The sequence below is a fragment of the Myodes glareolus genome, chromosome 15 (assembly GCF_982192425.1).
Source record: "Myodes glareolus chromosome 15, mMyoGla1.1, whole genome shotgun sequence".
NCBI lineage: Eukaryota > Metazoa > Chordata > Mammalia > Rodentia > Cricetidae > Myodes > Myodes glareolus.
The window spans coordinates 50,695,186-50,720,094 of record NC_142040.1 but is presented as its reverse complement, the minus strand read 5'-3'; the positions used below and the strand labels follow the sequence as shown (position 1 = coordinate 50,720,094).

Here is a 24,909-nt window from a genome sequence, read left to right as displayed (position 1 = left end):
AGAGAATTCATGAGACACTAGGTTTAATCCCCAGGATTCAAACAAGCAAACCAACTAACAAATAACAACAAAGAATAAGAGCAGAATCTTGGTTGGGGAATGTAGTTCCATGGTAGAGTGCTTGCCATGAGTAGACTGAGGTAGTACCAAGAGCATAGTTCAAGAAATTCTTACGAATAGAATCACATTGTGTGTACGTGTGCAGAGGTGTTTGTGTGTGTGCACATATAGGAGAATGCAGAGGTCAATGTTGGCTGTCTTCTTTCATTCTCTACCTTACTCTTTCAGACAATTACTCTCCCTGAACCTGGAGTTCACTGTTTCCAGGTAGACCAGTTGGCCGGTAAGACCCCAGCATTTGCCTGCCTCTGCCCCTCAGGAGCTGGGCTTCCATGGCTTTTATGTGAGTGGTGAAGATCTGAGTTCTGACTCGCTTGCTCGCACAGCAAGTACTTTAGTCATGAGCCATCTCCCTAGCCCCCCAATCCACATCTCAATGCCCCCCATGAATAGTGTGCACATTGGGAAATACTCAACCAGACAAGATAAACAAAAGGTCAAACCAGACAATTTCTCATGAGTAGACCACGAGCTGTAACAAACAATAAAGGTTAAGAGAATTCCAACCCAGCCTTCCATACATACCCATCTTCGTAGTTCCACATGAATATGTCACTGTCAATTGTCAGCCAAGCTCTGCTGATAGGAGGGAAAACCCCCATCATGCAGTTACACTGCATATCTGAGGAAGCATGAAGGTAAGGTACAAACAGTTCGATTATTTTTCACACTATTTCTTCAATAGTTTTTGCTTAAAACGTATGATTATAAGATGATCTCTTGGCCAGATGTATCACCCGATAACTCAGAACTTGCCTGGCACCCATGAGGCTCCTGTCACATTTGTTCTTTCTTCTCCTTTTCCTTTCCTCTCCCCTTTTATTTTTTCTTTAAATAATTTTATTTATTGTGTGTGTATGTGTTTTATGCTTATGACTGTCTATGTACCATGTGTGTGTGTGCCTGGTGGCCATGGAGGTCCGAAGAGGGCCTTGGAGTCCAGGGACTGGAGTTACAGACAGTTCTAAACAATCAAGTGGGTGCTGGGAATCTAATCTGGGTCCTCTGCAAGAGCAGAAAGTGACCTTCACTGCTGAATTAGTTCCAGCCAATAACACTTTTTCCTTCTTTCTTGAGACAGTCTCACTGTTAGCTCAAGTTGGCCCGGGAGCTGCAATCCTCTTGCCTTATCCTCACGACTGCTGGGGTTACAGGTACGTATTACCATGTTCGCCTGCTCTGTCCTTCCTTCCAAGACTGGGTCTCACTATTAAGTTTTGTCTGCCTGTCCTGGAACTCACTAATGTAGACCTGGCTAGCCTTAAACTCATAAAAATCAGCCTACCTCTACCTCACATGTGCTGGGATTAAAGGTTTGTGCTGCTGTCATGCCTGACCCATGCTTATCTACTCTAAAATAGGAAACAAACTACCCAGGCTCGCTTTATGAGGTAAAGTCTATTATATACTCCAGGTTGGCTGCAAGAATACCATAATCCTCCTGCCTCAACCTCTTGAGAACTAGCAATACAGATATATGACAGCACTGAAGACTAAAAATTTGCGGGGAGGTAGGTAATGAGGATTGAGCAGCTGGGTCTCAGCCCTGCCAGACAAATGCTCTAACACTGAGCTTGATCCATGGCTCTGAAAACTCTTAAATAACTTATAGACATTATGTGAACATAGAACAGGAATTAGAGTAATGAAAACACTAATCTAATATTTATAAAATATGTAAATAAAAAAAAAATAGGATACGTCCAAACTGTTCAACCAGCTCAGGTGGGAGGGGGACTCTTCGGATAGTGCTGATCTCTGGAAGGCTGGGTACTGACAGCAAACCTGGTCCTTGTAGAGGGTAATCCATATCAGACATTCCTGAAACAGTGGGATTGTCTACAAAAAAGAAAATGAAGCATTTATATACAACAGTAAGGTACCACTCACCAACTAGAATAGATAAGCAATTCATGCCACCTCTATCCCACACCACCCCAGAGCCTATGATGTCTCTGAAATTATGGAGTTCTGAGCTGTTACAAAGTAGACTTGAGAAATCTCATTGTCACAAGATGGGACAGTTATTGGCTTCAATCATGAGCAAAGGTTGTCAAGCTTGGGGATGTAGTTGAGTCAGCACAGTCCTTGCCTAGCATACATGAATACCTGGCTCTGATTCCTAGCTCAGCAAAAACAGGGCATGGTGGCATATGTCTGTATTCCTAGCACTCTAGAGGTAAATGCAAGCGGATCAGGAATTCAAAGTCACCCTTGACTACAGTTAGAAACCAGACTGAGTTATATTAGATTTTGTCCTAAAAATCAAAACAAGGTCCAAATCAAACAATTTATTCTCTTTCCTTTGGATTTCTCCTCCAGACCGACCTGTCACACACAAATAGTACCGAAAATGCTATATATTATTGGTGGGGACCACAGACTACTCTCAATAAAGGTTTTTTTTGTTTTTTGTTTTTTGTTTTTTTTTTAAAGACAGGGTTTCTCTGTAGCTTTGGCGCATGTCCTGGAACTAGGTTTTATAGATCAGGCTTGCCTGGAACTCAGAGATCCGCCTGCCTCTGCCTCCCAAATGTGGGATTAAAGGCGTGTACCACCATCACCCAGTTTTAATAAAGAATTCTTAATATGCTTCCTTTCTCTTACTCTGTGACTCAGAGCCTAGGGGAAGGAGTGGGCTGGTCTACTTGACCTGTCCTTCAGGGCCCAAACACTAGACCTGCTGACAACCTAATAATTTCAGGCACCTTATCACGCTCTACTTTAGAACAAATGATTTTGGGGTAACTGATAGTAAATACTGATTACCATGTCAGAACAATGATGGATATGTCTTCCGCAACATGGTTCATTCATATAACTGTTCACTCCTATGCTGGGTTCTTTCTTTCTTTCTTTTTTAGTAAATCATTATTATAAAATACAAATTTTTTGGTTTGGGTTTTTTTGAGACAGGTATAACCACCCTGGAACTCACTCTGTACACCAGGCTGGCCTTGAACTCAGAGATCTGAGACTGCCTCTGCCTCCCCAGTGCTGGGGTTAAAGGGATGTGCCACCACCACCCAGCCTAAAATACAATTTTAATACAATAATGTACCTATGAAACGAAGTAGCAATGCAAAAAGGATGACTAACTTCTGTGAGGATGAGAATGTGAATGGTCAAGGAAACTTTCAAAGAAACTAAAGACTTTTTTTGTGTGTGTGGAGACAGGCTCCCACTGTATAGTTCTGACCAGCCTGGAATTCACTATGTAGCCCAGACTGACCTCAAACTCAAAGAGATCTTCCTGCCTCTGCCTTCTACATGCTGAGATTAAAGATCACCATGCCTGGTTTAAACTACAGACTTTCACGAAGAGTCTGGGAAGAGCTAGGTGATGGTGGCACATGCCTTTAATCTAAGCCAGGCAAATCTCTGTGTTCGAGGTCAGTCTGATCTACAGAATGAGTTCCAGGACAGCCAGGGCTATACAGAAAGACTCTGGGAAGAGTCTGTTAGGCAGAGAAAAAACAAATGCTAGAAGGGAAAGGCATCAGCGTGAGGAGGAAGTATATGTAAAGAGATTACATATTTAAGAGTATCAGAAAGCATGAATCTTTATATCTTGTTTTCAAACTTAAGGGGGTGGGGACAAATTAAAATGATTGCAGCTAATAGATCAAACACATTCTATTAAGGGGGAGGAGACAAATTAAGATGATTGAGGCTAATAGGTCAGACACATTCTATAAGGCAAGTAGTGTGTTAGTAGTTGTCAATTACGATGGCTACCTTTGCTTCTGGTATTTCTGATTTAAAAATCTCACAAAGTATTTCTATAAATCGTTAGACATGTATTGATTACTTTACATCGGTTATCCAGTTCACCTCCGTTTTTGCTCACAAGTCTCAACTGAACCTTAACCTTTCTCTGCTTTTCTCCAACTTTCCTGTACCAAGGGCCACTTTGTAGCAACTAATGCAATTCCACAAACCTTTAGCTGGCTACAATTTTTTAATTAAGGTAAATACTTTCCAGTTATCTCCCTGGTTGACAGATAAACTTTGTTCTACTCTCTTGTCAGTCGGCATTCTGACTCCTCTATTTCTTTATTGGTTCGTTCCAGCACTATATATGCTAACTGCACACATAAGATATGCCTCTGAGAGAACATTATAGATTTCCAAATTAACTCCTTTGTTTTACTGATTGGCTCACCACTGACACAAGAAATGTACAAAAATGGAAACTGGATCAGAAGATTCTTCTCATTTAAATTCAATGAGCTTGCTCTTACCTCTTCAAGTATCTACAACGAACAAGTGTTGACAAGAAAAAAAAAAACTTGAAAGGGGTTTGCTCTTCCTCAAACATTTAGGAAAACAAGCCCTAATCTCTGAATGTGCTCGCAGGCACCAATGTAGAGATAAGGACAAAGACAGAGAATCAGAATGAATTTTTTAGGCGGAGAAACAGGACACCACTGGACCGGCTCACTCACTTGGGGCGGACACCATGAGCAGCTCAGAGAGGTCTGGGTACATGCGGTCTTCTTGCAACTGTCGGTCGATAAGCCTCCCCGCATTTTCCAAAGCTTCCTGCAGGGAGGCGGCCGACGACGTAGAGGCCACCATCACCGAGCCCAGCACAGACGACGGCATGTCGACAACTGCGGACACCACGTTACAAAATACTGCAAACCCGAGGCGAGCCGAGAGAAAAACCAAGAGACTTCAGAACCGCTCCCTGGGACGTGCGCGCCAAACGAAAACCTGGGCGCCGGATCATGACGCACTTCCGGCTCGTCCTCCAGGGTCCCAGGAGAGGCCGTTTCAGGGACGGGAAGAGGAAGCAGTTGAGGGGGTTGGACGTGGGCTCGGGGCTGAGAGAGGAGGCTGGAGTTTAGTTGGTAGATTGCATGGAGAGGGAGGAGAGGAAGGGAAGAGGAAAGGGACGGGAGGAGAGGGGCGGGGTTGGAAAGGAAAGGGAGGTGGAGCTCCGGGTGCCGGAGCGGGCAAGGGGGCTTCTTGCCGTGGGCTCTGCGGGATGACGCTGCGCGCGAGCCGAACCTTGGCTCATCCGGCGAGTCGGAATGCGGCGGCTTCGGCTATTTAGGAGTGCACGCACCCGTTGCCATAGTGCCCTGATGACTTCTAATGGTAGTTGGAAATTGGTCCATGGTTCGAGAAATATATATGTGAGCCAGAATTTTACAGCATTCCAAACAGTGGGATAAATTCAAATTCTTTAGGTTTCCCTATGTGCGTATCTCTGTCCTTGGCTTTGTAGCCAGTCATTGTGGGGTGTGTGTGTGTGTGTGTGTGTGTGTGTGTGTGTGTGTGTGTGTGTGTGTGTATGTGTGTGTGTGTATTGGAAGTCAGGGAGGTGTGGTGTCTCATGTCTTTAATATAATACTGTATTAGGAAACTGAGGTAGAAGGATTGTCAGGCTAATGTGGGCTACAGAGTGTAATCCTATCTCAAACAAGAGGGAGGGAGGGAAGGAGGTAGGGAGGGACGAGAGGGATGGTAGGAGAGAGAGACAGATTGAGTAGGTCGTTCCTGTAGTCCAGAGCTTGGGAAGTATAAGCAGGTGTTGAAGATCATCCTCGGCTACTCACAAGTTTATAGTAAGCTTATGAAACTTGAGACTCTTAAAAAAAAATGTTACTTTTGCTTCACATCTTTTTCCTGTATTGCATTGGGGGAAGCACTCATGATTGACGGGTTTATTCTAAATTTAGACTTCGGGGATTAATGTAGGCACTCAGTAGGCCATCTAGTTCTAGGAAACAACGTCTTCTGTGTCGGGCATCCTGCCTTCTGTTGGGAATATTAAACTAATACACTTTTGCCCTTTGAGGTAGTTAATGCAAAAATATAGTAAATGCATCATGAAGGCTTAGGGCACACACCTGTAATTGGGAGCCAGTCTGAGCTATGTAGTGGAGACCCATCTCAGAAACAAAAAGAAAATGAAAATTACTATAATGATAGGCTTTCACCCAACAGAAGGAAACTTCGCTAGACAAGGAAACCACACACCTGCCCAAAGCAGCCAGGGTGTTGTTGCCCTCCCCCACACAGTTTCTCTGTGTAACCCCGGCTTTCCTGGAACTTACTCTGTATGCCAGGCTGGCCTTCAACTCACAGAGATCTACCTGTCTCTACCTCCTGAGCACTGAGATTGAAGGCATGTGCCACCAACACCACCTGGTTTTTTTTTTTTTTTTAAGAGCCTGGATTTCACTATGTTTTGAACTCACAATGCAATCCAAACAGGATTCAAATTTACAATTCTGCTTCAAGGACCAGAATAACTGTGATTATAGTTACCATCTAACATACCCAGTCCAATTTTTTTAAACTTCTAGGACCTCACAAAAGGTTTTTTTTCTTTTCTTGTGTGTGTGTGTGTGTTGTGTGTGTGTGTGTGTGTTGTGTGTGTGTGTGTTGTGTGTGTGTGGGAGAGAAGGGAGGGTTCTTGTGTAACCATCCTGGCTGTTCTGGAACTCACTCTGTAGACCAGGCTGGCCTTGAACTCACAGAGATGCCTGTCTCTGCATCCTGAGTGCTGGGATTAAAGGTTTGTGCCACCACCACCCAGCTTTCTTGTTTTCTCAATACTGCTTTCCTAAGGCTCTCTGCTAATTCCTGTCAGTTATATATGTTCTGAAGAAATAAGTCTGCTGAAGGAGAGATGCTTTGAGTCGTATGTTTAACTGAAGAAAGGTTTTATTTTGTGTATGTGTATGTCTAAATGTATGTTATGTGTGCATATGGCCATGCAGGCCAGAAGAGGGCATCTGGCACCTGAATCTGGAGTTACAGGCAAATGTTATTAATCCCAAAGATGGGAGGAGGAAGACCACCGACCCTAACCATAATGACCAAATTAATTAAAGCAAGCGATTAATTAAAGCCAGCTTTTCTATCCATGTACACAGCCTGCCTTCCCTTAGAGCTTATCCGTCTTACTCCATTAGTGTCTCCGTGGGAAGTCTAGAAAACACGTCCCTTATTCTCAGTTAAGGAAGGTTTTTTAGTTCTTCATGTTTTGGCAAATTAATGTCTGTGTTATTCTGTGTTTTGTCAATTGAGTTGATTTTTATCTCCTAAAATAAAGATGACTTCATTTCTTTTTTGTTGTTGTTGTTATTTTTTGAAATAGGGTTTCTCTGTGTAGCCCTGACTGTCCTGGAACTTGATTTGTAGACCACTTTAGCCTTGAAGTCACAGAGATCCACCCGACCCTGTCTCCCAGGCGCTGGGATTAAAGTGTGTGCCACCACCCGTTGAAATTTCTGAACATTAAAAATTTCACGACATGACTAACCTACTTATATTTTGACGTCGTAGCAAAGCCCTTCCACCTTCTCTGAAGGAGCTAGTTCCATGCCCTCAGTGAAACCATTGTAGAACCCAACCTAAGAGAAACTTTGTCTTTCTCATACATTCGAAGCCAGGATAAACTTTAAAATAGGCATAGTAAGAGATTAACAACAATAATAAGGTAGAACTATCAAAACAATATACTGCAATGATGATTTACACTTGGGAGGCAGTTCATAAAATAAGCGTTTCTTGGACAGAAGTACTGTGACACCTTAGTGGCAGGCAGTACTGTGTGCAGACCCTAGACAAAAGGATGATTCGCATCTATACAGGATAGCAGTTTGGTGCGCCTTTCATCATGACTCAGAACAGCATTCATTCAGAACTTCTAATTGGTTTTTAAAAAATATTATTTTGTGTGTATCTGTGTGTGCCTGAGTGCATGTCTGTGCACTGTAGAGTCCAGGGCAGCTTGACTACACTGTTGCCATGACAGGCGCAATAGAAGCCACTCAAAGAGTAGGCCTCAGTTTCAGTTTACCCTGGTTCCAGAAAAGACCACAAACTGAGACCACCGAGGTACCCCCCATGAACAGGTCAATCAGCGTTCAAGGGAAAAATACCTAATGCTCCAACTATTGTAGACAGGATTACCAGATGCCTTAGCCAGCATGCACATACCCTCCTTTACCAAGACACCCTTAGACAAATGTCAGCCAGTCAGGGTCTTGACCCTGGAAATCCCCTTATCCCCAACCTCTACTATGGTAAAAATCTACCCCACTTGGACTCAGCGCTCTCCAATTGCCCCACTGCATCGGACACATGGAGGGTCCAAGCCCAAGCTTGAATAAAGGCTCTTTGATTGACATATGAGTTCAGACTCTATGGTGGTTTGGGGGGACCCTGATATCTGGGCCCTGAAGTTCAGAAAAGGTCATCAGATCTCTGGAACTGAAGTTACAGATGGTTGTGAACTGCCATGTGTGTGTGCTGGGAATTGAACTCAGGTCCACTAGAAGAGAGTAGCCAGTGCTCTTAACTGCCTATCCCCCTCCAGTCCCAAGTTGTTTTGTTTCTGATGTTTTCCAATACTTCTGGGCAGCAGTTGACCCATGAATAACTAAAATTACAGAAAATGAAACAAGATAAAGATCTAATATACCAAGAAAAAAATTAAAAATAATTGATTTATAAACAAGCAGTTTTGTCTTTGCATGTTAATTTACTTTCATTTTTTAGACCACAGGCCTGGCCTGCTGGCTATTTTTATTTATTTTTAGATTTATTGACTTTGTGTATATGAGTGTTTTGCCTATATAAATGTATATGCATCACCATATATGTGCCTAGTGCCCTCATAAGAGGGCATCGAATACCCCAGAACTGGAGTTACAGATGTTTTTGAGCCACTCTGTAGATGCTGGGAATCTAGCCCAGATCTTTTGCAAGAACTAAAAGTGCTCTTGGTAGGTGACCCCTGGTGATTGTGTTAAAGTTGATATAAAATAGATGCTTGAGTGGTTTCTATCAGAAATTTGAAGAAGCCTAACTTAACATCAGTGCAACCATGATAGGCTACAGACTAACAATACTGGGACTAGGCCTCACTATTGCAATAATCAGGAAAAGCCACAAACTGCAGGGGACCAATCAGAGCTGAAACAAGCCAGTACTAGATGCCCCAGAACATTAAGAATAGCTTATCTAACTTGTATATAGGTTGACAATTTCCTTATAGCAACACCAATACCAATCTCTGTTTAACAATACTTCTGTTGCCCCACTCCTTCCCAATGAAGAGTTCAACCTCCATCTGAATCCAGAATTCCCCAACTGGCATCCTTTACTCTTAAAAACCCTGTTATAGCTGAGCTCAATGCTCTCTCATCCAACTTCCATGTCAGAACGGGCAAAGAGTCCAAGTGCAAGCTTCTAATACGGCTCTTTGCTTTTGCCTACAAACTTGAACTCCTGGTGGTCTCTGGGGCACTTTTGCAGGTATAACATTTGGAGGCTCATCTTGGATGCCCAGACACACCAAGACTTTGACATGTGGGACCTTCGAGTGGCAAGTGAGTGTCTCTGTCTTGCTTGGTTTCACTTTGTCTCAGTCTTGTATTGTATTCTGACCGGCCCCATTTCTGAAGTGCTTGCAAAGATCTATATGGATGCTTAGGAAGCCCGCGGGCAGGGGAACTGGAAGAGCCAGAAACCTTCTGTTCAGGATCTGGTTTCTCTGGATAGATGAGGTGGGTCAAGCCTGCCGATTGGTGTCAAGCTGTCATCTTGGTTTTAGTTTCCTCTGGTAGACCAGGAAGAATCAGTTTTTCCTCCAGTTGACCAGAAGGAATCAGTTCTTACTCCAGTTGACCAGGAGGAATCTGTATTTCCTGTTGGCAAGGAAGAATCTGCATTGTTTTGTGGCTTTTCAACGGTTTGTTTTGTGTCTGACACTCAAGACTTGCACAGATGCCAAGTACTCTCCCTCGACTCTGATTCTTGACCATTTTCAGGAGTTCCATGGATTGTCCTTAGAGCAGCAATCTGTCCATGTCCGTCAGTTTGTCTGTAGTTTTGCTTAGTTGTTTAATTATTGCTCTGTATTTCATATTCAAAAAGAACAAAAACTGACAAGCTGGCTCTGTTACAGGAGTGCTACACCCATAGCTCATTACAACTGAGAATCACCGCTGCCCAAGGCTGCAACCTGAAATAATTCAATGACAATATATTGTTACAGAATGCAGTACTTGGGCTTATGAGCTTCTTTCTCCGGTGCCCATGAGAATTGGAGCCAACAAGAACCAAGACACCCCTTCTTAAAATCATAGCTGGAGAAAGTAAACAAAATGTTGTCTGTTTGTTTTAATGTTGAAATGTATAAATATGGTCACTGCGTGTTTATGTCTGACTGGTCTTAAATGTATAAGTTTACTATGTCCTGTATGTCTTGGTTACAGCCCTGCTGTTACTGTTGCAGTCAGCCACCCGGGCTCAAAATTTATCCCTGGGCGTTCTCGCCATTAAAACTCATGTAATAGGGATCCAAATGTCAATTAGGTATAAATAATAGTACAGTTGTTTTGTATTGTTCTGTTTTGTTAAAAAGCTGGCTTTGAAATTGGGTTATGATCCACCTTTTTTAAGTCCCAGACTTGCTTTTAAAGCCTCTATGTCTGGGATCAAACATTTACAGACAGGAAGAACAAGAACAGAGCAACCAAGAAATTATTGATTTATAAATTTATTAAACATACTTAAAAATCTGTAATATTTGTAACAAAAAATTAACTCAAAACTTTAACACAGGGTTAATTAATCAGAAGGCTACATAGGTAGCCTTCAAATAAAGAGCTAATCCATCAGTGTCTATAGTTCTGGGAGAGTATTCAAACATGCTAATCTTGCTTTTTAACCCCTTTAGTTCTGCTTCTGACTGTTTTTGTCAACTGAAATATGTCACCCCCAAAACATGGTTTTTATGTTTAAAGGCTCATCCTGAGAAAGGCTCAATACTGTACTGGAATCCCAAACACCCAATGTAGTCACTGCCCAACTGAAGTTAGGGCCACAACTGCTAAGCACCAAAAACTAGGCTATTTCCAAATTATGATGTAATAAGACAGTGCCCTTAAGCAGTCTGACAAACAACTTGGAGCAGTTTTTCAATCTCAAGACTCTGGAGGTCAAAAGATCTTTTTATAGTAGTAGCCTAGGGTCACCTGCATGTCAAACATTTGCATATATGTCTAACCTCTTTGTTTTTGTGAGCATTGTTAAGCTATAGCTATTTTGGTAAACCGAGTCACACAAGAAACTGTTATGTTTCTATAATAGTACACTATGTGAAGATCAGGAAAATTCCCAGTCTCTTTGTAGACTGCATTTATGAGTTAAAAGTCTTATCCTGAGACTAAAAGGAGTTTCAATTCAGAAGTTATTTTTTTTCTTATAAACTGTTAAAAGATGATTAAGCCTTGAGATGTTCAGAACGTTACTTACAAAGTCATGAAAAGGACTAATGTATTCAAATATAGGAAAAATTTATCTAGCCCTTTATATGTTTTCAAGGTATAGCCTAAAACAAATAACTAAAGCAAACGAGAGTTGTTTGACTCAAGTCCTCAAACTGTCAGAGATTTGCTGAATATGTCATTAAAGGATTTAAACTTATATGACAGGCAGAGACTCTCAAATCCCAGCAATGAATCCCAAGATCTCCAAGAAGGCAGTGGGCACAGCAACAGTCAGCTCTCCCTGGACTATGGTAATTCTATCAACTGACCACTAGGCAAGACTGCCCCAATGACTCACCTTCTGCCAAGGCTCTGTCCAAACTGTGGACAAGCAGGACACTAGAGAGTTGATGTCCCACTTTGCCTAGACAAGGTGAGGCCGGTTTCCTCGTATTCCTCCTCCACGGGTAAGCCTCTCATCCACTGGGCCTGGCAGCCAAGACTGCTGTCCTGACCTCTGCCCTCATCACCATGGAGTCTGTAGGAGCCTGCTCCTACAAAATCAGCTTGGGTTCCTGGGAATCCTCAAAGCTAAAGGGACATCAGATGACAGAATTGAGGCAGAAGACAGGTTAGAATTGGGAGGTTTGTCTGGTCATGCCAAAACAACCAAGCAGCCCAGAGTTTATTTCAGAACTTGCTTATATACAAAAGCAGAACAAAGCACGGCACAGACGGTCTGTCAGTGTCTAACCCCAAGACCATTCCTGTCCTTGAGTGAACAGCCTCCTCTCCAACACGGACTTGCTGCTCAGAAGCAGCCTTGCTTTCTATCTTGATGTCCTGAGGTTTGTCGTCAGCAGTATATTTTCTAATAGATAGAAAGAGTGTTCTTTCCACACGGGCTAAATCAGAAGTTTCTCACAGCCCTTAAGTCATTGCTAGAGGCTCTGTCTGTAAGATAAGTTTAAATATCTTAAATGCCATATTCAGCAAATTTCTGACAGTTTGAGGACATGAGTCAAACTTCAGACTCTTATTTTACCTGCAGGGTGAAACAAAGTTTAGATTCCCAAGCCCTAGGGGAGCTGAGAACTTTTCAGTGGCTGACCAACCTCCTCCTTAAACAGCATAAACAGTCTGTTGTGCCCCTTAGTTCTCTAAATTATTATGGTTGGCCTACCGAGAGACAAAAGAAAGGAATCTGATTGGTTGGACTAAAAAGTTTTCATTCTGTATCTGTTGTCAAAGATGGAGCACACGAGGAAAATCTCTGATCTTTAATTCCTGATTGGGGAGATTTTTAAATGTAACTTGGCAACAACTATTTGTGATTTTTGTGCTTATAGCCCCTACTTCTGCCCCTGTTTGGGGTCGCCAGGAGAAGCAAGGCTCCCGAGACCTTGTCCTGCAACCCTGGATGAGTGACTCCACTTATGTGCTGAGTTATCAAAGACTTTGGAACCCACGAGTGTTGTCTCTCTCCTTCCTCATGGTGCACAAAGGGCATGGGCATAATCTAAGTCCTAGAAAGACATATTCGCGGGCAAGACCTGGTTAATAATGTTTTGTTAAAGACATTTTTAAGAAGAAGTAACCCCCTTGTGGGAGGCATGTGACAGAAGTAAATGCAGTGACTGCAGCAATACTTCGTCAGTACCTTGGCTTCTGCTCTAACGCCTGTTGAAATGATTAATCAGAAGACGATAGACCAAAGCAACTCCAGAGCACTGCGTTCTTACATAAGCAGCTCAAAACCCAGTTTAGGAGCTGGAGAGACGGCTCAGTTGGTAAAATGCTTGCCATCAAGCATGAGGACCCAAGAGGAGATCCCCAGGACCTGTAAGGAGCTGGGAAATCACATGCTGGGCAAGTGGAGACCAGACAGAAGTATTTCTGGGGCTCATTGCAGTTTGTTGACCAGCTAGTCTTGAAGAATTAGTGAACTCCAGATTCTGTAAGAGATGCTGTGTCAAGAAATAAGGTGAAGACGCCTGCTATTGACCTCTGACCTCCACTCATTTGTATGTGCATTTGCACACACATGTACATGTACACGTGCAAGCACTATACACACAGAAAAAATTAGATTTGCTATAAATGCTCACATTATGCACACATTAGAATAGTGGTACATTATTTGTGATTTAATAATTATGTTTTCCTGAAGATCAGAGGGCAAAGCAGTCATACTAGTCAGCCATACAGGTCAGGGAGTAGTAGCACATACCACTCCAGGACTTTGAAGACAGAGGTAGATGGATCTCTGTGCGTTCAAGGTCACCCTGGGCTACACAAGATTGAATCTGTCTAAATGAGAATCAGAGCTCACACAAAGGTGATCCCAGCACGGGCCTTTAATCCCAGTACTAGGGAGGTGGAGAAAGAAGCAATATGACTGGGTGGAGAGAAGAATCAAAGGGGGGAGAGACAAGACCTCACTGGAGTGTGGAGTCTGAGGATTCATGGAGACAGAATCTCACCTCTTTGATCTAAAGATTTGGTGGAGGTAAAAGGTCTCTCTAGTGGTTGACTGTTTTTCTTTTTGCTTCTCTTTCTTTTTTTTTTAAAATATTTATTTATTTATTATGTGTACAATATTCTGTCTGTGTGTGTATATGCAGGCCAGAAGAGAGCACTAGACCTCATTACAGATGGTTGTGAGCCACCATGTGGTTGCTGGGAATTGAACTCAGGACCTTTGGAAGAGCAGGCAATGCTCTTAACCACTGAGCCATCTCTCCAGCCCCTTGCTTCTCTTTCTTTCTTTCTTTCTTTCTTTCTTTCTTTCTTTCTTTCTTTCTTTCTTTCTTTCCTTCTTTCTTTCTTTTTTTGTTTGGTTTTTCCAGTCAGGGTTTCTCTGTAGCTTTTGGAGCCTATCCTGGAACTAGCTCTTGTAGACTAGGCTGGCCTTGAACTCACAGAGATCTGCCTGCCTCTGCCTCCTGAGTGCTGGGATTAAAGGCATGCACCACCACCACCTGGCGTGTTTTGCTTTTCTGATCTTCAGGTTGAACCTCAATATCTGTTTCTGGGTTTTTATTATTTGGCCACACATCAGAAACATGACTGGGGCTGGAGAGATGGTCAGGAGCACTGACTGCTCTTCCACAGGACATGAGTTTGGCTCCCAGTGCCCACACGATGACTTATACCCATCTATAACTCCAGTTCTAGGGTATCTAATGCCCTCTTCTGACCTCCACAGACACTAGGCATGCATGTGGTGTACAGACAGATACAAGCAAGATACTCATACTCATAGAACTAAAAAAGACTTAAAACCATCTCTAACTCCAGTGCTAGGGGATACAATACCATCTCTATCCTCTGAGGGTATCAGACACACATATAGCACACATATATGGATGTGGGCACCACACTCTAACATACTCTTATACATAAAATAATTTTTTTTTGTTTTTAAGGACAGGATTTCTTTTTGTAACAGCCCTGGATGTCCTGGAACTAGCTCTTGTAGACCAGGCTGGCTTCAAACTCACAGAAATCCGCCTGCCTCTGTTTTCCGAGTGCTGGGATTAAAGGCGTGCATTACCACCACCAGGCTTAACCAAAATCTTAAAAAGAAAGAAAAGATACAGAACTGACCCCCAGCATCGTGGCCTGTATCCCCAACATTTTGGAGGCAGAGAGAGGAAAGTCATGATTTTAAGGCCAGTTTGATCTATGCAGAGAGTTTGAGGTCACTGTGGGCTACATGACTCCTTGTTTGCAAAATCAAATAAAGTTGAAAACTAACATTGTATCAAAGAGTGCGTACTCTTTTAATAAAAAATTGGAGCCGGTCATGGTCACACACACCTTTAATCTCAACATTCAGGAGGTAGAGACAGGCGGATCTCTGAGTTCGAGGCCAGCCTGGTCTACAGAGTGAGTTCCAGGACAGTCAGGAATACATAGAGGAAACCTTGCCTTGAAAAACAAAACAAAACAAAAAAAATAGGAGCTTGAGAAATGACTCAGTGGTGAAGAGAATGAGCTGGGACTTTTGCTCCTGTCCCGGCACCAACACAGAGGTTCACAAGCTTCAGTATCTCAGGTTCTAGGGAGCTCTGATGGCATCTTCTCACCTAAAAATGAAAATTGCATTACTGAGTATGTATGTGCTCAATTATAAACTCAGGCATAGTGCATGTTGCTGTCAGAGGACAACTTGTGCGAATTGGTTCTCTCCTTTCCCCATATGGGACCTGGGGATTGCACTCAGATAGCTTGCCTTAGCGCCAAGCACCTTTATCCACTGAGGCATCCTGTAAGTCCAAGGAATACATTTTTTTTTTTTTGTTTCTCAAGACAGGGCTTCCCTGTAGCTTTTGGAGCCTATCCTGGAACTAGCTCTTGTAGACTTGTGGTATGTGGGCCTGTTTACTTGGAGGTTGACAAAGTTCTATGGACGCCTATGAGAGTTCCTGAGGTTTAATTTGATAACGAAAGCATGAGAGGTGGAATCAAGGGCTCGGAGCTTGATGAAGAGTCAATGACTTCAGGGCACTGTGCTTTGAAGTTGCTTATTGCGTTGAATGGCTGGTGAAGCTGGAGATGACAAAGTTGGAATGGCAAGGTTTTAAGCCATGCTAAAGATTTTTTAAATTTACATTTTTGGGGCTGGAGATTCACTACAAAGTCTTGGCTACGTCCAGTGGCCACAGACTTACAGTTCCAGCTTATTAATAAGCTTACATTTTATTCCAAGGACAATGGAAACATTAGATAATGATTATCATTGAAGACATACAGATAAACAAAACATAAATAGAGATAGAACATTAAGTGTGGAGCTCATGAATAACTTTATTAAAGTGTTTTCATTCTTGAGTGGACAAGAAGGCTTGTCGATAAAGATGTTTTCTATTAAACCTGTGACCTGAGTTCCACCCCCAGAACCCAGAGTGTGGAAGAATAGTTTTGCAAGTTATACTCTGATCTCCAAATGCCCACCATGGCATGTTTATGTCACTTCCCCAATAAACAAATGCATGTGAAAATGAAATATTTTCACTTGACTCGATAACACACACCTTTAAAAACAACACTTGGGAATAAGAGGCAGTGGGTCGTTGAGTTTTGGGTTATATAGTGAAATTCTGATTTTAGCTGGGTAATGGTGGCGCACACCTTTAATCCAAGCACTTGGGAGGCAGAGGCAGGTGGCTCTCTGTGAATTCAAGGCTAACCTGGTCTACAAGAGCTAGTTCCCCAGGACAGGTTCTAAAGCTACAGAGAAACCCTGACTCAAAACAAACAAAAAATTCTTTTTCATTCAACCAAGTATTTCTTTTCGATTTAAAAAAAATAGAATAAGCGATAAGTCATTAATTCATAGCATAAGTAAGGAACTAAGTTGTAAGGAAACCAAAATAAATCGAACACACAGTAGGTGTGTTAACATTTGGAGCCCTTGCTCAATAAACAAAGCTAGTCAAGACAGTGGGAGTCTGTGACTGAGGGCAAACACTCAGAGCAATCCTCCTGGCAACTCTCAGTTTTCTGTCTTTGTTCTCAGAGCTTGAGTCATATGCGGGTTTCTTCCTTCAAGTGCACAGAGAAGGTGAGCAACTGTGTGAGCTTAGTCATACACATCACAGAGGAGAAGCAGCACTCAAGGAGGAAGATACTGTTGATTTCTCCTTAGAAATACGCGAGGACTGTCATTTCTTCTGCAAAGGCCCGAAAAAGTTCAAGGTTTTGTACCACCACGGTTTGAACTGGGATGCGCTCTCGGCGGCGCGTTCCCTCCGGACCGCTAGGGGGCGAGAGTCCGAAAGCCTCGCTTCCCGCCCGGATCGGCCGCTCTTGGTGACGCGAACTGGGAGACGGTACTTCCGGTCAGTCTTGCCGGCAGTGGCGCGCTGCTTGCGCGGGTGCTTCTGTGGAGGCTGTTGGGCTCGGTCAGCCATGGAGCACTCGGGACCCAGCGAAGGTGGGTTCGGCGCGGCCAGCGGGGGTGGTGGGCGCTGCCGGGGAGACGGAGCGCCGCGCTGACCGGCCGTTTGTCTTCCCTTTCTCGTACAGTGACAGGCGCAGACGCGGCGGGACCCGACCCTCAGCTGGCTGTCACTATGGGCTTCACAGGGTTCGGTGAGTGATTGCCCCCGGCAGAGTCCAGCCCGGTTTTGCCGAGGGCTTAAGAGCTGAAGGTTAGGAGAGCTGTCACTTTGGACCGGTGCCTTCTGTCGGGCCAAATCCTAATTGCTTCGGTCCCATTTAATTTGTTGAGGTCAGTTCAGCTGACACTTGGGAACCTTGGCTGAAAGGGATTAGTGTTGTGACCCAGTCAGAGAAGGATGTTTGTTGGTGGCCATTAAATAATATTATGGTGGTTATCGAGTTCTTCCTTTTGGTTAGTCTTTCTCGTCCGGAATCCGCACTTCAATCTTTCTGTAAATGCTAGATATGAGAAGTTATTAGATGACTTAAAAAAAAAAAAAACAGTTTCAAAAGGCACGATCATTTGTTAAAAACATTAGTAATAACAAAACTCAAATGGAAATTATTTTCTAATTTTGTTTGGGAACAAATGGCCCGCTAATGTGTCTAGTTCTCATTCATTCATCCATCTATTTACTGTCTTCTAGGACTCTAAGTAATCAGTCCACTAAAGAGTAGTTACAGTATTTACTTTTCTTTCTGACTTCTTATTTTTAAAAGCTAATTGAATGTATGTTTATGCTTCTGAGTGGCTATTTTGCCTGGATGTATCTATGCACCACATGCCTGCAGTGCCCGTGTATGCTAGACGAGGGCACTGGACCCTATGGAACTATAGTACTGATGGTTGTGAGCTACGGTGTGCTTGCTGGGAACCAAACCCATGTCCTCTGCAAGAGGAGCAAGTGAGTGCTGTTAGCTGCTGAGCCGTCTCTCCAGTGGCCCTTTCTAACTTAAGAAGTTATTACTTACTTACTTACTTACTTACCCTCTGTGTAACAGTCCTGGGTATCCTAGAACTTGCTTTGTAGACCAGGCTCGCTTCAAATTCACTGAGTTCTGCCTGCTCTGCCTCCCAAGTGCTGGGATTAAAGGTGTGTGCCATCACAGCCCAACAACTCCAGAAAGTTTGGAGAATTACAAAGAAAAAGAAGTCAAGACTTCAAATTTTTTTGTTTTTTACTTTTCCTGTTGCATATTGAAAATTAATATTATACTTATGAGCAAACATTGTTCTTTAAGACAATGTTATGCAGATTTTCAAATGTTATATTCTTCCAAAACACGAATTTAATTTTTGATAATATGAGGAATCAACAGGGCTTCCTGCATGCTAAACGCCTGACCAACACTGCCAGCCCAAGTTTTATTGGTTTATTTTACTATAAAGGTAAATTTTACTTTTATAGCCAAGGTTTATTTTACTATCTAGAGAGTAGACTATACAACAAGATCTGTATCACTTGCGGTTTTTTTCTACGTAATTCCCAGTTTTATTTTTTGTTTTATTGAGGTAGAACCTGACAGTGTATCCCTGGGTGGCCTGAAATGTGAGATTCTCCTGCCTCAGCCTCTCATGTGTTGACATGTGACACCATACCCATCTTTTGGTTTTTATCAGTAATGCTAAAGGAATGTTTTGGGAATGTGTGCACATAATGTGTGTGTGTGAATGAATGTGCATGGCTTGTGTCCAGGCATGTGGAAGCCAGAGGTTGGCATCTGTGTCTTTATAGTTGTTTCTGCTTACACTTTTGTGACAGTGTCTATCACTGGGCCTGGAACCCACAGTTCAGCTGGCCTAGCTAGCCAGGAAGCCTCAGGGATCTTCCATTCAGGGATCTAAACCTGGGGTCTCATGCTTGAGCGTCAAGCCCTGTACTGACTGAGTCATCTCCCCAACTCCTAATGAAAACATTTTCATGAATAACACTATTTTTTGGTCCCTTCATAAGCAGGGTGATCAGACCCAGTTCTACAGCTTCGCCTCTCATATTCACTCTTTGGTTCTTTGAGAACTTTCTACTGTGTTTAAGATAATGTACTAATAGTTAGCTGCTATATTTGTATATATATTTAACTGCTCTAGTAACAAATTGTTATAAATTTAACACTTTAAAACAATACAAAGGATTGTGGGTTTAGTCTAATGTAGAGCCGTTACCCAGTAAGCATAGGGCTCTAGGTTTGACCCCCAAATCCAATACATAAAGCAACCCACAGATTTATTTTCTGGTAGCTCTGTAAGTTGTCTGTTCATGTGAGCTGTATTGATTTCCCTGTTGTAGATATCAAGGCTGAAATCGGTTCAAAACATGCATTTGTCTTATGGTGTTGGTGGATACCTGTGATAATCCCAACATTTGGGAGTCTGAGACAGGAGGATTGTGAGTCCAAGGCTAGCCTGTGGGATGAAGCAAGACTATGTCTCTAGAAAAACTGACAACAAAATGTTTTGTGTTTTATATTTTGAATTAGGGATACTAAGCTAGTAATATCTGTGTATAAATATTCCAACAAACGCACACACAAACAACTCTTGATTCTTGAAACATTCTGGTCCCAAGCATTTTTGGTAATGGTTATTAAACTTGTATTTTTCCCCCTTACTGTTTTATTGCTATCTTGGAAACATGCTGTCAAGTAGACAGACGGAGTGGTTATTGATCAGTTAGTAAAACTGGAGTGTCTATATCTGGTCAGTGGTGGTACATATATTTTATCCCAGCACTCGGAGACAGAGGCAGGCAGATCTATAAGGTGAGTTCTAGGACAGGCTACAGAGAAACCCTGTCTTGAAAAACCAAAACAAACAAACAAACCCAAAAACATCCTAGAATGCTTAGAGCCTTTGGTCAGCTCATTGCGAGACAGTCACAGTGATGTTTATCTGCTCCTAGGGAAGAAAGCTCGCACATTTGACTTGGAGGCCATGTTTGAGCAAACTCGAAGGACAGCTGTGGAAAGGAGCCGGAAAACACTGGGTAAGAAGCACCGATATTTTCCCTTGTACTGGCTTAAATATTGTATAAACATACAACTATGTTGACAGTGATAGGCTGAAAAAACCTTGTTTTTATTTACGAACATCCATCTTTAGTCAGAATTGTTAGACAACTAACTGTTGGTTCCTTTTGAAGCAGAATTTAAAGCATTTATTTTCCATTTGAAACATGACAAAATTTGTATTTTGCTTGGATAAAGAAGGTCTACATACCAGAATCTTGGGAAAGTACGTTCTGTGGGGGCTGGAGAGATGAATTAGTGTTTAAGAGCACTGGCTGCTCTTCCAGAGGACCTGAGTTCAATTCCCAGCACCTGCCTACATGACCTCTGTGACTCCAGTCTCAGGGGATCTTATGGTCTCTGTAGATAGTAGGCACCTGTGGTTCACAGACATAGATGCAGGCTAAACATCCATGCTCAGAAGATTTAAACAACACAAAATGTGTTTTCTGAGCAAACAAGGATTCACTGTTATTATAATTTATTGGAAACAGAATAGCAGTTTCTTTATTATCTCTCCTCCCGCCTCTTTCTGACTTTGGTTTCATTTTTTCTTTCCTGCTTACAGGAAGGCTGGGCCAGAGGTGGCTGTCACCATTGCTTGTTGACCCAGACAGTATAGAACATTGTGACATACACTGAATATGGCTGCTGCTGTTGACTCCCTGCTTTAATGAGCTGTAGGAGATACTTTTTGAAGCCTTATATCCAGCCTGGCTTGAGAGCAGGTGGTTGGCATTTCTAGGTACCACCTCTGGGTCTGCAGAGGACGTTGGTGCTATGCTTTCTTTGGATCTGAGATCTCTCTTACACTAGAAGAAGGTCTGGAGTCTGGGAACAACTGGATTTAAGTCAGTGCTGTGTTAGTACTTGTCATGTTGATTTCTTATGTTGATTTCTGGAGTCTTGTTTCTTTTTTTTTTTTTTTTGTAGTTTTGAGACAGGGTTACACTCTGTCATCCTGGGTGACTTGGAACTCCCTATACAGACCAAAGCTGGCCTTAACTTCTGCCAGTGTATCTACCTCATGCTGAGACTGTAGGAATGAGCCACCATTCTCTTGATCATACCCCAAATTCAATTTTAATGACAGAGGAGATATGGGAATCTTACTGTGTTATCCTGGGTGGGCTTGAATTCCTGGGCCAAGTTATCCTTTGATCTCAGCCTCCCTAGTAGCAGATGTTACAGGAGTGCACCACTAAGCTCAGTTGTTGGTTTTGGATTTAAAATATGGATTGTGGGGCTGGAGAGTGGCTCAGTGATTAAGAACACTAGCTGATCTTCCAAGGCACCCGGGTGGAATTCCAGTACCTGCTTGATGGCTCACAACTCTGAACTCCAACCCCTGGGATATGACGTCCTCTTCTGGCATCTGTGGAGACTGCACTTATATGGTGCCCAGCATGCATGCAAGCAAATTATTCATACACATAATAAATAAAATGCTCAAAAATTAAAATGGTGAATTATTTAGCAGTAATATTTAATATTTGCTTGGAGAACTTGAAACTAGTATCTTTGGAAATAAGCCTTTTTTGTGTGATGGAAAGGCAGTTATTTTTTTTATCCCCCGAGCAGGGTTTCTTTGTGTAGCACCCCTAGCTGTCCCAGAACTCGCTCTGTAGGCCAGGCTGGCCTCGAACTCACAGAGATCCACCTGTCTCTGCCTCCTGAGTACTGGGATTAAAGACATGTGCCAGCACTGCCCGACCATGTAACATTTTTTGAGACAGGTTCTCACAATTTATTCTTCTCTGTCTTTGTACTCTGTACTCATTAGGTAGATGAGGCTGGCCTCAAAGTTAAAGAGATTCTCTGAATTTGTTTATTGAATGCTGGGATGAAAGGCTTGTGCCACCATACTTACTTTTTTTTTTTTTTTTTAAAAAGGCAAGGTCTTACTACATAGTCTGAAACTTGTTATGTAGGCTAGACTGGTTTCTAACTTGCAGAGATCCCCCTACCTCTACCTCCCAAGTGATGGAATTAAAGGCATATGACACCATGCCTGGTTGTTACTATTGCTACTAGTTCTTTTTTCTTTTTAAAGAAACTTCATTATGAGAAATTTCAAAACCACAGGTATCTATTTATATAAGCTACTATGATCATTTATGGCTAGTGTTTTTATTTAATTTTCCTTTCTAAATATTTTGAACTAAATCTTAGTCATGTTGTGTTATCAATAAATATATTGCTCTTCTCAATCTCTCTGTATTTCTCTTTCCCTCTTCCCTCCCCTTTACCCTTCTCTCAAAAAACTCCTCCCTTAAAAAAGAATTTAGTAGGTATTTTACCCTTCTTCCATTGTGTGTGTCTCCCCACCTCAGTTGATTGAACCCAGTTCCTAGCATATAGTTGAGTAAGTGCTCTACCAGTGAAATAATCTTTGCTCGTGTGTGTGTGGTTTTGTGTGTATTTGTATGTGTGTGTGTGTTCGAGACAGGGTTTCTCTGTGTAGCTTTGGAACCTGTCCTGGTACTCACTTTGTAGACCAGGCTGGCCTGGAATTCACAGATTCACTGGCCTCTGCATCCCGAGTGCTGGAATTAAAGGTGTGTGCTACCACTGCCCGGCCTTGTTCATGTTTTTTGAGACAGTCTTAAGTCTTGTTAGGCTGACCTCGAACTCTCGACCATCTTATATTAGTCTTAGATTTGGGATCATTGGCTGTACCACCATGTCTAATAGTATGTATGTCTGTACCTACATGTAAAGCTAGACGTGGTAGCACGCATCTCTTCCCAGTGCTCTTACAGCGAGCATGGACACGGAGACAGGAGAATCCTTGGAACTCATGGACCAACTAGTCTGATATCCTCAGTGGTAAAAGACAAGTATTCTACTTGACAGTAAGGTAGAGGGCAAAGACTACACTTGAGGTTGATCTCCAATCTTCCTAAGCATGGGGGAGAGGTGGGCAGAAAAAAACGAACAACTCAATATCTCCTAAGAGGATGAACTAAACTGTTTTTCCCACTCAATACTTGTAGTACCAGGATGTGTGAGAATTTCTCCTTGGAAAGCAAATAGGTGATCTGTTGTCACCAGCTGAGTGTCCAGGAATTTAGTTCAGTTCGATGTCATCTATCCAGAGAAGCCATAGGATTTCTTCAATATCAGATGCTCATCATCGATCTAGAATGTGTTCTTGTTTCTGATCCCTGGGAAACTCTTATGCTGACTAAGAGTCGAGTAGTGGTTTTCAGTCTTCCTAACACTGCAGCTCCTTAGTAGTTCCTCACGGTGTGGTGACCCCCAGCCATACAATTATTATGTTTCTAACCTCATATCTGCAATTTTTCTACTGTTGTGAATCATTATGTAAATATCTGCTATGCAGGATATCTGATAGGGGATCCAGAGCTCCAGATGGACAGCCACGTGAAGTGATTCAGTGGGTTAGGTGGCTGCAGGAGGGGCGGAGATTCCATACTTTCCCTTGCTTACTCAGCAGGTTGAGATATATCAAATTAGTACTTTTCCGAAGCTTTTATAGACTGACCCCCTGTTCAATGCACTTAGTTTCAAACAGTAGTGGGGCTAGCTAGGGACTCTCCCTAACTCCAGTAATACCGTGACCAAAAATCCTAGTAAGTAACAAAGATAGTTCCCATCACTCAGGAAATCTTAAGGTTTTTAGGAACATTAGGATAAAATAAATTTTATATTGTACTCCAGTATATCTGAAAAGGTCAATTTTAATGATGAAACAATAAAAGAAAAAAAAAACAATGAAAACCCCTTGCCTTCTGGGTGTATTTGGTAATACTTCAAACACAAAATTTTAGTGAGTATCTGTACTATCAGTTAGACAAATCTTGTGTTTAAAATCTCATACATAATCTTTGGACAGCAGTTATAGTTAAATAAGTTATGCAGTTCCTGGCAGTGTAGATTCTTAATACATATTTGAGAAGATTAAATTGAATTTAGAACTAAAATAATTATCCATCCATCTATTTATTTTTATGTAGCCCTTGCTGGCCTGGAAAATATACATAGCCTTGACCCTACTGTCTCTACTTTTCGTGTGCTAGCAGTACAGAGGTATACAAATAACGCCTGGTTTTATGTCATGCTGGGGGTGGAACCTAAGGCTTTGTAAAGCCCAAGTTCTGCTTTAATAATCAAATTCTTCTTATTTGGAGATAGTTTTAAATGGCCCAACCTGTTAGAGCTTGACATTTGAAGTTGGAGAACCTAGGTTTAAAAAGCAGCTCCACATTCCACTTGAGGAAGACTGAGAAGGATTTCAATTTTTGACCCTGTTAGGTGGGTATGATATCCTCAGCAAGTTCTTGGGTAGGCTAAACCGTTGGACATAGTACCCTGTAAAGGACTGCTAGGTATCCTTTTTAATTTCTGTAAGCATGTGTGCACACTATTTCATGGATTTTGAGGAATCATAAGGCTTGTACATTAAAAAAAAGTTTGTGAATAAATTCACTGTATGGAACTTTCCTGGCCTAGTACCACATTCTTGGTTTGACTCTGACTGTGGCTTCTACTAATCTGAACATGTGAATTTTTATTGAACAGTTTCTTGAAAAAGTAAACCAGGATTCTCTTTAGCTTTAATACGCTGTTT

The 24,909-nt window shown here is 42.3% G+C and overlaps 2 protein-coding genes across 3 annotated transcripts in view; one reads left to right on the top strand and one right to left on the bottom strand.

The window, feature by feature from the left end:
- Nup155 (nucleoporin 155) overlaps positions 1–4,858 on the bottom strand; it is a 59,934-nt gene extending 55,076 nt beyond the window's left edge. The window contains exons 1-3 of the mRNA XM_048428910.3: positions 4,569–4,858; positions 1,822–1,959; positions 646–742 (exon numbers count right to left, since the gene is read on the bottom strand). Coding sequence (XP_048284867.2) covers positions 646–742; positions 1,822–1,959; positions 4,569–4,728 — 395 coding nt within the window. The 5' untranslated portion in view covers positions 4,729–4,858. The remainder of the gene's footprint in view (positions 1–645; positions 743–1,821; positions 1,960–4,568) is intronic.
- Positions 4,859–17,196: 12,338 nt separating this feature from the next.
- Wdr70 (WD repeat domain 70) overlaps positions 17,197–24,909 on the top strand; it is a 213,957-nt gene continuing 206,244 nt past the window's right edge. The window contains exons 1-4 of one of the 2 annotated variants that reach the window (XM_087896922.1): positions 17,197–17,301; positions 17,394–17,459; positions 20,210–20,293; positions 20,884–21,777. In XM_087896922.1, coding sequence (XP_087753048.1) covers positions 17,277–17,301; positions 17,394–17,459; positions 20,210–20,293; positions 20,884–20,957 — 249 coding nt within the window. In that variant the 5' untranslated portion in view covers positions 17,197–17,276 and the 3' untranslated portion in view covers positions 20,958–21,777. Of the gene's footprint in view, positions 17,302–17,393; positions 17,460–20,209; positions 20,294–20,883; positions 21,778–24,909 lie in introns of those variants that run through there. The other variant, XM_048428883.3, reaches the window with a different exon arrangement.